The sequence below is a fragment of the Phoca vitulina genome, unplaced genomic scaffold (genome assembly GCF_004348235.1).
Source record: "Phoca vitulina isolate PV1807 unplaced genomic scaffold, GSC_HSeal_1.0 scaffold60, whole genome shotgun sequence".
Classification (NCBI taxonomy): domain Eukaryota; kingdom Metazoa; phylum Chordata; class Mammalia; order Carnivora; family Phocidae; genus Phoca; species Phoca vitulina.
Window position 1 is genome coordinate 764102 of NW_022589763.1, and position 13469 is coordinate 777570.

General features: G+C 48.3%; 1 protein-coding gene across 1 annotated transcript in view; it reads right to left on the reverse strand.

The window, feature by feature from the left end:
• Window positions 1–11776: 11776 nt before the first annotated feature.
• The window catches only part of LOC116623733 (keratin-associated protein 4-3-like), a 36907-nt gene continuing 35214 nt past the window's right edge, over window positions 11777–13469 (reverse strand). Inside the window, exons 3-4 of the mRNA XM_032391141.1 lie at window positions 12929–13421; window positions 11777–11845 (exon numbers count right to left, since the gene is read on the reverse strand). Coding sequence (XP_032247032.1) covers window positions 11777–11845; window positions 12929–13421 — 562 coding nt within the window. The remainder of the gene's footprint in view (window positions 11846–12928; window positions 13422–13469) is intronic.

Consider the following 13469-nt stretch of genomic DNA (forward strand, 5'->3'; position numbering starts at 1 on the left):
GTGTGCATGCTGGTGTGTGCAAGGGCATGGTGGTACATGCATGTGCACGGTGGTGTGTGCATGCTATTTTCCTCTCCATAATGGAGAGTAGGGTAGAGGTTAGATCAGAAACTTCAATTAAGCCTTTAAAAAGACCATCTGCCGAACGTGACTGGGGTTCCATGTAAACAAAATGCCTGCGCTGGTTACAAACAAATGATCTTATCTATTGTATTGTGTTACAAATTAAAATTAGATTAAGCCACCTACATGGTACCTTGGCTGCATCTTCCATTTCTGGCAGAGGCTGAGCCTTTCTCCGTGCATATTCACCCCGCCTGATGAGCCCTCATTATCTCTGCAGAAGCATTACTTACTGTGCACAGCATAATCAAAGCCTGGGGGTACGTATTAATTATCCTTTTGAATAGTGATGAAATTTTAAAAAGAGGTCCTTTAGGCTTCACACCATCAGCAGATGAAACAAAGACGCGCACAGCTTGTGCGCGGAGACTCACATGTGTTTTTACATCTGTTCAGGATATTTCAATTTGAAGCTCAACAAGCAGAGACTGTGATTAAAGAAGAGGATGGGGAGAGAAAGAGAGGGAGAGAAGGAGAGGGAGAGACAGAGAGAGAAGAAAGTCCAGCAAGAACCACCAGGCCCCGCCCTAGCTCCACAACTAGCAAAGAAAATGAGCTTCCTTCTTGGAAAATGTACGGTTGCCTTCTTTACGTGTCTCTAACCGTGATTCCAACACGGGAACCCATGTCTGCAACACGTAGGGGTGTTAAGACCAACAGTCCACCTGTTAGCTCCAGACTCCGCTTTAGTTCCCGAACGTGTGTGTGTGTGTGTGTGTGTGTGTGTGTGTAGCCTCCAGTGGTTTCCAGGGTTGGTGGGGGGTGAGCCACCAGATTTGCACACGCTTTGAAATCTAGTTTGAATTAGAATGTTGCCATGGGGGTTGGGCCTAGAAGGAAGCGCTCCATGCATTTGGTGTGGTCCGGGGGGTCCGAGGGAGGAACCTGTGGAAGTCGAGAGGGTATTTCAGAGTACTCTCCCCTGCAGGGAAGGTTATCAGTGATGCCACCGGAACCGGACTCTGTGAAGACAAAACTTGTGAGCTTTGGGTTGAAAAAAACCTCCTCCTGCTTGCATACATGGTCTGGCATGAAACCCTGGGCGCTCACAAATGCCAGTTGGCTTTGAATTCCCTGCTTAGAGTGGCACAGAGGGTGTCATGAAATGCCCACACCGGGAATGTTCCTTTGACTGGTCTTTGGGAAATCGAAATGTAATCGAAAGCCTTTTGAGGTACACAGCAGCTGTGTCACCGAAAAGTGTTTGAAATGGCATTGAACTCTATGTGCCTTCCGTCTGTACACGCTGATAAACAGAATCCCGAAATGTAGTAAATATTCCATGTCATTTTATAAATCTCTGTACCTATTTTTCTGGACAATTAGAAATGCAATGGAACCTCCAACAACAGGGGAGCCATCAATTAAAATAGTGTGAAGAGCATCAAATGGTGTCAAACGAATTCAATGGAAATAATATCGTGTGACTGACGCACATAAATCTTATAGATTTTGCAAAATTAGGTACTCCCGTGAACAGAATTGTCAAGTTCAGAAATGGGAAGTGACCTCCACCTACCCACCTCTATTCTGTGCTGGCTATCAAGTGGCATTTTTGCACACTTTGTGTGGAATCCCATTGGGATGTCCTCATGGGGGAATGTGGTAGGGACATGGCCCCATGGCCATGGATCTGTGAAGGCAGAGGCAGAGATGGGAGCCACAAGCCCAGGGATGCCTAGAACCCCCCCAAAACTGGAAAAGGCAGGAAGGACCCTCCCCTGGAAGCTGTGGAGGGAACATGACCCTGCCCCACCTGGATCTCAGCAGCCCTGCCCCACCTGGATCTCAGTGGTCCTGCCCCACCTGGATCTCAGCAGCCCTGCAACACCTGGATCTCAGCAGCCCTGCCCCGCCTGGATCTCAGTGGTCCTGCCCCACCTGGATCTCAGTGGTCCTGCCCCACCTGGATCTCAGTGGTCCTGCCCCACCTGGATCTCAGTGGTCCTGCAACACCTGGATCTCAGTAGCCCTGCCCCGTCTGGATCTCAGGCTTCTGGTCTCCAGAGCTGGGGAAGGATGGAGTCCTGTAGTTCTATGACACCCAGTTGTGGTCACGTATTATAACTCAGGAGCTTCATATGGTGTCCTAACAGACTGGGTGGAGTGGAGAGGTGGGTAAGTCAACTCTAGATGGTTTGACCCCTGAAAACTTGCAGCACAGTGAATGTTTCATCCACCCAAGCATACACGTTGACTTGAACTTCCTGCATTAGCTCCTAGCTCCTGCAAAAGGCACATGGGCAGGTATCCCACCTGAAAAATATCCAACTACAGCAGGAGAACCATGTGACGGACCAAAGCTACAGTATGAGACTGTGACCTGTCATCCAAGCAGAATGAGAACAGCACAGAGTGCATGTGACTTTGGAGATCCCAGCAATGTGCTCTCGGGACCCCAACCGGAACTTGTGGTTGGAGAATCGTGAGTCTTTCAAATCTGGGACAAAAGTCTGCTTCGCACAGAGACATTCAAATTCTAATCCATCCCTTTGGAGACGAGGAAAACAGGAAGAGAGGGGCATGGGGTTTCAGTAAGGAAGAATGGATTAATAAGCAGCCTAGAGGTTTTAAAAATAGACCCAAGTTATAAGGTTTGCATTGTTAAGACCCATGGTTCTAACCAGCTTATTTTAGTCTATAATCCAGTAGATTGCACCAAAAGTAGAGAACATAATGCAATATCTGATTCCTCTTTTGAATATACACATGTTTATGTATCTTTGCATATGTTCCTGATTCCATGTATTTCTGTTTGCTGGTTCACAGTGCCAGTGAGGATGGCTTTATTGTCTTTTTCAAGCATCAGTACATCAGTACATACGGCATGTCTTTTTTTTTTTCTTTCTCCCCCAATTATCTAGACCCTGTCCACTGAATGATGTGAATATTCAAAGCCACGTTGTGTTTATTTGTCATGATTTCTGCCTTCCCCACTCAGTGGCAGCCTCCACCGGAGCTGGGGCCACCAATGAGTGCTTACAGGTGTATCCCTGCATATGGTGGTTGGCCAGTGAATAAACGGGCAGAGGTATCATCGTTGTGAATGGTGGGGGGCAGTTTTCAGAGATGGGCACACATCTGTTTTCTGCAGCAACATTCATCTGAGATGCTTCAAGGTGTCCTGTGAGTAAGGAGTCAAGGATTGCTGGTAGGATGGTCCCAGAGAAAGATGGAACAGGACAAAAACAAGCAGATCATGATAGGGGCAAAGGATAAGTTTGGTCAATCTCTACTCCTTGGGAACAAAACAGTCCTGGGATATTGGAATTAGATGTGAATTATTCTAGGGTAAGAATTTCAGATGCAGGAGGGATTGATCAATCAATTTGTAATGCTTCCCAATTTCTACCACATCAAGTGCACAGAGGTCACCGTCTATCAGGGTGACCACATGAATGAACACAACCAGGAGCACAGAGTGGACACAACTTTCCAGGGTGGACCCACACTGATTTAATGAACTGGACACAGGCTCCCAGGTGGGTCCCAGAACTGACCCCAACCAAATGGACCCAATGGACACAGCTTCTCAGTGTGGTCCCACAACACACTCCAACCAAGTAGATCCAATAGGAACATTTCCTCATGGTGGTCCCAACAGCTGAGTTCAACCAAGTGGATCCAATGGATGCCTCCTTAGGATGGCCCCAGAACTGACCTCAAGCAAATGGACCCAACGGACTCAGCTTCCCAGTGTGGTCCCACAGCAAACCCTAACTGAGTAGATCCAGTGGGAACATTTTCTCATCGTGGCCCCATAGCTGACTTCAATCAAGTGGACCCAATGGACACAGCTTCCCAGCGTGGTCCGAGAGCAAACCCCAACCAAGTAGATCCAATGGGAACATCTCTTCACGGTCATCCCACATCTGTGTCCAACCAAGTGGATCCCCGGTGGATGTCTTAGGATGGTCCCAATACGTAATGATGGTTAAGATTTGCTGCCATTGGCTGTTAGGAGAATTTGCAAAAAGGGATCCCCACAGTGGAGAAGAGCGGAGATGTGGCTTGCAAACCCATCCGTCAGCTGATGCAGGGACACAATGGGCCCTTTAGTGCCTCCATGGTCCCCCGCCATGGGCCTCTACTCATACAGTGCTCTTACTGAATCACCCAGGACACAGAATTCCACACAACCGTACCCTCTTCGGTTATGCAACATGGCGGCCCCCATGGGAATGCAGGTGTCCGGTGCCCAGTTTCTGGCATTTGAAACGTCATTGAAATTCATTCTGATGATCTCTTACAATGACCAGATTTATCTGGTTTTTTTTTTTTTTTTTTCCTCCATCCTGCCTTGATTTTCCTTTTCTTAATTTCGCCTTTTGCTCTGAGGCTGAAATTTTCTGTCTACTTTCAGCCTACAGCGAATTTTAACAGCTGAGTTAGAAGCCCCTAAAAATAGGGTTCCCCAGCCAAAGTGCTGACACCACGTTCTCTCTTCAGGAATGAAGGTGGCAGAGCTGTAATTAAAAGGACATGGGCTGTTCTGTCTTTGACTTCCCTAAATAGCTATCAGGTTAACTTAAAATAAAGTCTCTCCGCGTTATGGAAGGCTGCAGGACACAGAAAGCATGTTCTTCCCTGCCACAAAAAAAGAACGGATTATCCAATTCACATGATAGGTGAAGAAAAGTGAGCTTTTCTATGGCTTTCGAAACCACGCTCATAAAATATTCTTTGAACGTGCTCGACGACTGGTCAACAGATGGGGAGGGACGTGCCTCCAAGAACCCGGTGCACAAATGGCCGAGCTCCTTGGCTCCATTCTCGGCAAAGACGCCGGGGTCTTGAAAGAGGCTCGCGCCACCGCCGTTTGACGGGAACTGTAGCTGTGAATACTTAGGTTGCATATTAGGTCATAAAATAAAAAAATCGACGTCTTTCCCTCCTCTATCTCTTTTGGAAGCATCTTGCCTTTTTTTTTTTAATCCCCTCTCTGGATCCGATCTCCCATTTATTTTTTCGGCTTGTGAGCAAGAGAGCATCTGGAATGATTTTTCATTTTCATGTTTCCTTAATAACATTTTCTCAGATTTCGTTGGATGCCTTTCATAAAAGCCCTCGTGCTTTATAACTTAGCTTTTATGAGTTCCTTTCACCATTGTTCCCGGTCGGCTCGGAGTTTTTTCTGTTTCTTTCCTTCTTTCTTCCTTTCTTTCTTTTTTTTTCTTCCTTTCTTTCTCTCTCTTTCTTTCTTTCTTTCTTTCCTTCCTTCTTTCTTTCATTCATTCATTCTTTCTTCCTCTTTCTTTCTTCCTTTCCTTCGTTCTTTCTTTTCTTTCTTTCATTCTTTCTTCCTCTCTTTCCTTCCTTCCTTCCTTCTTTCATTCATTCATTCTTTCTTCCTCTTTCTTTTTTCTTTCTTTCCTTCTTTCTTTCTTTCTTTCCTTCCTTCCTTTCTTTCTTTCCTTTTTTCCTTTCTTTCTTTCTTTCCTTCCTTCCTTCCTTCTTTCCTCTCCTTCTTTCTTTCCTTCTTTCTTTCATTCATTCTTTCTTCTTCTTTCTTTCTTTCTTTCTTTCTTTCTTTCTTTCTTTCTTCTTTCTTTCTTTCTTCCTTCCTCTCTTTCTCTCTTTCCTTCCTCTCTTTCTCTCTTTCCTTCCTTTCCTTTCCTTTTCCTTCCTTCATTTTTTCTTTCTTTTTTTCTTTCTTTTTCTTTCTTTCTTTCTTCCTTCTTTTTTTTTCTGTGTTAATCTTATATCTCTCTTTGCTCCTTATTTCCAATACACTGTTAGGGGGGAAAAAAGACATTTCCCGGAGCTGATGATACAAGGTGTGTTTGGGTTTTGTTTTTCTTTTTTTCCTCCATGCAGGTATATTATTTGTGGGAAGTTCTCTAGGGATGCTTTTCTTCTGAATAGGAAGGCTGGGTAAACCCTGGACGGGGGTTGTTGGGAGAGAGGATAGGGCGCCTGATAGGAATTATGTCCTTAGCCCTGGAGGAAGCAGGAGGAGTCCATGGACTATTCTAAATCAACGAGACTGGTTTTTGAGATAGTTGCCTGCATCGTGGTCACCGTTGCCGTTGTAAAAGCGATATGATGCGTATCTGCCTGAACTTTGAGCAGATTCTTCTGTGCCTGCGTGGTTTGCCAGGTTTCAAAGCTGATTCCTCCGAGACCTCCTTCCCGGGGAGTCCTGTCACCCCTCAAGCTGGGGGAGCAGTCCTGCAGCTCTGACCCCCTCCCGGTGCAAACCGGCGCTACAGGACGTGGTTCACAACGACCCCTGGCTACTGCCACCTGAGCCTGGGGGTCTCGTGTCCACATGACGACAGATACGATGGGTTTGGGGTAGAGAATCTCAGAAACTCCAGGAAACCTGGCAGGTCTGGAAATCTGGGGACCAGGAGGCTTCTGTTCTTGTAATGTCAGTAATGAGAGCCCGGTTGGGTCCTTGCTGCCAGAGCCCGGCTGGGGGACGCTGGGGGACACTGGGGGACGCTGGGGGACGCGGCTGCATGGTCGCGTGGCTCTGCGGGCTGGTCAGACATGGCATGTATGTTCATCTCATGCCCTCTGCTGGGGAAATCGGGCTTCTCTCTCCAGCCTCCGAATCCCTGTGTCCTGGAGCCTGGGAGAGGGTGGTTGCAAAGGACCCAGGCTCATTCCCCAGGGTCAGCCAGAGCAATGGGAAAACCCCGGTGCACACGTGCCCAGAATCCCACCTTCGGACAGGACCGCCTGCAAATGCAAACTTAAAGTACGGGCTTGTTGGTTGCAGCCCCGTGAAATGACCAGGAAAGGCAGCAGAATATAAGGGTCCATGCAGGGATGGACAGGGTGCTCAGAGCTAAGTCCTATGTCCAGGAAAACCTGCACCTCCTGGGCGCCAGGGCCCACAGTAGGGACCCCAGTTGCCCCAACCATTAATAACACGCGAAAGGGATCAGAGTGATTTTCCAGTGTTGCAGCTACGGACAGGGTAACTCAACACACGTCGACGACCTTGCCATTCTAGCGGTGATGGTGTCCCCGCACCGACCTCACGGTGTCAGTGGGGCTGGTTCCTTCTGGAAAATGCAGGCAAGAATTGGCCTCCTTCCCTTTTGCAGCCTCTGGAGGTGCGGCATTCCCTGGACGCACGGTCAGAGCACATGCCCCTGTCCCCACAGCTTCACTGATGTGGAGCCTCCCGCCTCCCCCTGATGGCAGTGGGCCACCGGGGCCCCAGGACCATCCCCAAACCAGGATGCTCAATGTCACCTTTTTATAAAGTCCCTTGTGCCATATAAGGGAACCCTCACAAGTTCTGGGGATCGGGACCCTCATGTCTCTGGGGACATTATTCCCTCCACCACATGGGGATCGGGACCTGCATGTCTCTGGGGACATTATTCCATGCATCATGTGGGGATCGGGACCCTCATGTCTCTGGGGACATTACTCCCTCCACCATGTGGGGCTCAGGGCATGGACGTCTTTGGGGACATTATTTTGCCCACCACTCGGGGATCCAGATGTCGACATCTTTGGGGAACATTCCAGTGCCCACCACATGCACCTGTGATTGGAGAACCATCAACAGCAGGAATGCACCAGACGTGTTGTCAGGTTGACCGCAGGGCACTTTTCTGCCCCCCAGGAGTCACCCTCAGGGGCGTGGAGACAGCAGACAATAAGGTAGACACCCCCTTGGCGACCCCAAGAAGCAAGTGATCGGTGTGTGGTTGACATGGGAAGAATGTGAGCAGGATCCCAATGGGCTGAGCCACCGCAGAGCCCCACATACTCCTGGCTCCGGTTCCCAACATGAGTTTCCAGAAGGTCCCCCGTTTTCACTTGGTTCCCCTCACCAGTTCTCCAGCCAGTCCTCCGAGAACACACCACACCGACACAAGACGCGGGCCATTCTGTGCGTCAGCATACGCTGAGCCGCACGTGCATAGGGACCCATGAGGGGAAAGTGCCCGACGCAGTGGCAGGCGCCACCCAGAGAGGAGCCACCCCTGGTCCTGAAGGAACCACGCTCCTCTCTGAGGACAGACAAGATACAGAACACACCCCCAGATCTCGAAGTTCAGAAAAGGCGAGGCAAGGCATTTGGGGATGCCGAGCTGCGGGGCAGAGGTGTCCTTCCTGCCCGGCAGGTCCCCCTGGTTCTGTCGGAACAGAGGAACGGTTGAACTGTGGGAAGCCCACTCTGACCAGAGGATGCAATCCGTGGCATGTGGGGTCAGCCTTCCAAGACAGGGGACTGTGGACAGAAAAGCCCTTGTCTGTGATCTGCATCATGTTTACGAGCTCCCACTGAATTAATGCTCTGGGTTTGGGGATCAGCAGGGGAAGGGCTATGGTTTAATTCTCTTTTATTTTGTGCATTTGTAATTAAAACTCTGGAGTTAACCAATGGACAGAGGAAAGAAACCTAATGTATCCCCTGCTTGGAATGAGGCTGGGTTTCCTCCTCCAAGATGTACTGACCTTAAGCAATATGCACCCTTGACCGATGGCCCCAGGGAACCCCATCTCCCCTGCAGACATGGGGGCAGCCCAGCACCCCACACACATGGCGAGCACACGCCACACAAGGTTTGGAATGGAGCCCCGACACGCAAGGCCCCTGGTTTCCACTGAGCCATGACATCCATCCATGAGGAGTGTTTGACCCCTGGAAGAAATGGGAGGAAAAACACGGTTCCCATATCACATTATATATCACATGCGGGTCTCCACGTTTTAAAAGGTAATGAAAATATCAGCAGTATGGTACAGGCCACCTGCTCACAGGAGCACCCACCCCACTAAAATCTACAAAACGTGTGTGTGTGCACTCCAAACGATTGCACAAAATCACGCCGATGTGGGAAATGCCCAGGCTCCAGATGGTGGCAGACACAGGGTCCTTTGTTGCTGGGGGCATCAAAGGGGTTTTGGAGATTTACTCATGGATCATGGTGGACACATGATTCACACTGGTTCAGGGTGGGTTGTGTGCACTGTGGTCCTGTCATTTGAGGATTTACTTAAACCTATGGGAAGTGAGTGTATGGATAGATGTATAGATAGATGGATGAATGGATGGATAGATAGATGATAGATAGATGATAGATAGATAGATAAATAGATGATAGAATGGAAAGATAGACAGATAGATGATAGATAGATAGATAGATGATAGGATGGAAAGATAGATAGATGATAGATAGATGATAGATGATAGATATGATGGATAGATGAATAGATGGATGGATAAATGATGGATGGATAAATAGATAGATTAGATGGATGGATGGATGGATGGATGGATGGATGGATGGAAAGATAGGTAGGTAGATAGATAGATAGATAGATAGATAGATAGATAGATAGATGATAGATAGATATGATGGATGGATGAATAGATGGATGGATAAATGATGGATGGATAGATAGATGATGGATAGATAGATAGATATATAGATAAGATGGATGGATAGATAGATAGATTAGATGGATGGATGGATGGATGATGGATGGAAAGATAGGTAGGTAGATAGATAGATAGATAGATAGATAGAATGGATGGAAAGATAGATAGATGATAGATAGATAGATAGATGATAGATGATAGATAGATAAATAGATAAGGTGGATGGATAGATGATGGATGGATAGATAGATAGAAAGATAGAATGGATGGAAAGATAGATGATAGATAGATAGATAGATAGATAGATAGATAGATAGATAGATATGATGGATGGATGGATAGATGGATGGATGGATAAATGGATGGATGGATAGATGATAGATAGATAGATAGATAGATAGATAGATAGATAGATAAGATGGATGGACAGATAGATGATAGATAGATAGATAGATAGATAGATAGATAGATAGATAGATAGATTAGATGGATGGATAGATGATGGATGGATAGATAGATATGATGAATGGATCTATAGATAGATGGATGGATGATAGATGAGAAATGACAGCCATAGCTGTAGATACATGCATTCATACAGACATATGATGTGTGTATCACGTATATTATAAAGCTTAATGTGTGTATACATATACACATATACATGTGCATATACATATATGTGCATATAATAAGGTTTATAATGTTTAAGCTTAATATATACGTGCAGAGACATATGCATATACGTGTAATAAAGTTTAGTTTACAATGTCCACGTACACGGTATTAGTCACAACTCTGCAGACAAACAGAACCGACAGGATACATCATGTACGGGGCGTGACTTTTTTTCTTTACAAGGAATTGGCTCACAGGGTGAAGGAGGCTGAGACTCCTATGTGCTGTCATCTGAATCCAAAGGCCTGAGGCCCCGGGACAGATGGCGTAAATCCCAGTCCAAACCAGGAGCAGAGTGATGTGCCAACTAAAGCAGTCCCACACAGAGAACAAATTCTCCCTCCACCACCTTTCTGAGCTATTCGGGCCTTCAACTGATTAGACGAGGCCCACCCACATTGGGCTAGGCCATCTGCTTTACACAGTCTACCAATTCAAATGCTCATCTCATCCAGAAACACCCTCCCGGGCACAGCCAGAATCCTGTTTATCTAAATATCTGGGCACCTAACGGCCCTGTTGACTTGATACACAAGACTAACCAAGCCAGATATGCATGTGTCTATGCATTAAACTTTATAATATGTGTGTATATCTTTTTAATGTATAATATATTCCCACAGAAGGTACATGTACATAATATATGCGTATAGATGTCATTAAACACAAACTTCAACAACAAAAAACTTTCATTTTTTGTAAGTTTCAGATTTATAGATAAATCACACAGTTAGTTTGGAGTCCCCACGGACCCGCGCCCAGTTTCCCGCACCGTAAACGTGGTGCCTTCCCGGGCGCCGTGGTGACAGCCACGAGCCGGCGGGTGCGTTACGATTGCGCCGTTGTCAGACAAGGGGTGAGTTCAGGCTGGTGTGGGACGCGGGTCTCCAGAGCAGACTGCACATGGGAGAGAGGTCCGCAGAGACAGGCGGGGACGGCAGGGCTGGAGGGGAAGTCAGACATGGAGGGTGGGTTCGTCACTGGGATCCTGTGCATCCTTGGGGCGCCCAGCATCTCATCCCTCTGTGTAGGAGGAAATGTGGCCACCAGCACACGCAGGCACGCACGTGCACGCACACGCGCACACACACAACTAGTTCTGAGCCTTCAAAATCAACAGCGTTTGGCACGAAAATAATGTTTTACCTGGAAGCACTCAGCGGCCCTGCTGCCTCTTGGAATCCGGGAGTCCTTTTGAAGGTAAGAGCAACAATTACCTGCGTTTCATAAATGTGGAATTACCCACTAATGCTCCTGGTTATTAACTGGGATACGGCTTCTAAATGTGTTAGTCATTGCGATCCCGTGCTGGAGGAATTCGTCTGTAGGAGGTGGGAACAGCGCTTTGATGTCTGTGCCCGGCAGAACCACATGTGGTGAGGCTCCCCTTCTGTTTGCTGTTGGAAAGGGCTTGGAACCACCTAACATTGCTGTGGTCCCTGCTCTTCTTAGGGTGCTGGCTCCGTGGACTGAGTCTGGGAGGGAAGATCCTCCCTGATGACGTGGGGACAGAGCCCCAGGAAGCAGTCCAAGTCCAACAGGGAGGTGGGTAGGATCTTCTTCCTTCAAGCGCATGGGACGTGAAAACCGTGGGATTCCACGAGACACAGGGCCCGTGGGCTACGTGGCTTCAGGAGAAGAACGCAGGATGCCTGGGTTCTGTTCACAGGTGTGAAAGGGATCTGGCCTCTATGGGCGACAGAATGGTGGCCCCAAAGATGTCCACATCCTGATCTCCACATGTGGAAGGAATAATGTCCCCAAAGATGTCCACATCCCAATCCCCACATAGTGGACAGAATAATGTCCCCCAAAGACACCTACATCCTGATCCCATATTGTGGATGGAATAATGTCCCCAAAGACGTCCATGTCCTGATCCCTGGGTGGTGGACAGAATAATGTCCCCCAAAGACGTCCATGTCCCAATCCAGACATGGTGGACAGAATAATGTCCCCAAAGATGTCCACTTCCCGATCCCCATCCAGACATGGTGGACAGAATAATGTCCCCAAAGATGTCCACTTCCCGATCCCCACATTGTGGAAAGAATAATGTCCCCAAAGATGTTCATGTCCTGATCCACACATGGTGTACTGAATAATGTCCCCAAAGGCATCAACATCCTGATCCCCACATGGTGGATGGAATAACGTCCCTACAGATCTCCGTGTGCCAATCCCTGCAGAGGGCAGATGAGCAAGCCTCACAGGGACACCCAGCACAGAAGGGAGATGCCATGTTGGACCACCAGCATGCAAAGGGGCATCTGAACCTTAGGGTCTTGTGGAGAACCTGTGGGCGGAGCAGATGCAAATATTTGGATGAATTTCATACACTTCACATGGATGGCCCTTGTCACCCCGTCTTACTACACAGAAGGGTGATCTCTGTCCTGGAAACTTCTACCCACTGCTGAGCCCTGGGCTCACATCCCTCACCCCATCCTTACCCCGTGGAAATCCTGAGCTCCAGAGAAGCCCCCCCTCACTCCTCACTCAGTGCACTACTGTGTAATTTAGCAAAACCGGAAACCCAGTAACATCAGAGACCCTCCTGTGTCTGTGTGGCTCACACAGCTTGGAACACGGGTCTCCCGTGGGATTTGTGGCTGAAAGCCCGAGGGGGTTCTCTCTGGGCATCTCTGCTTCCAAATCAGGCCCCCCACCAGACTCCCAACGACATCCACCACCTTCACGGCTGGCTGATGCCCCTGGTTTCCTCTTGTTCAAGACATCTGAAGGCGTCAGACGGACCCCCCCATGTGCCACCCAGTGGATGCAGGTGTAGGTGTAGATGCAGGTGTGGATGCAGGTGTAGGTGTAGATGCAGGTGTAGATGCAGGTGTAGGTGTAGATGTATGTGTGGATGCAGCTGCAGTTGTGGATGCAGGTGTAGCTGTGGATGGAGGTGTGGATGCAGGTGTAGGTGTAGATGCAGGTGTGGATGCAGGTGTGGACGCAGGTGTAGGTGTAGATGCAGGTGTGGACGCAGGTGTAGGTGTGGATGCAGGTGTGGACGCAGGTGTAGGTGTGGGTGTTGGTGTGGATGCAGGTGTAGGTGTAGATGCAGGTGCGGACGCAGGTGTAGGTGTAGAAGCAGGTGTGGACGCAGGTGTAGGTGTGGATGCAGGTGTAGGTGTAGATGCAGGTGCGGACGCAGGTGTAGGTGTGGAAGCAGGTGTGGATGCAGGTGTAGGTGTGGATGCAGGTGTAGGTGTAGATGTATGTGTGGATGCAGCTGTAGTTGTGGATGCAGGTGTAGCTGTGGATGGAGGTGTGGATGCAGGTGTAGGTGTAGATGCAGGTGTGG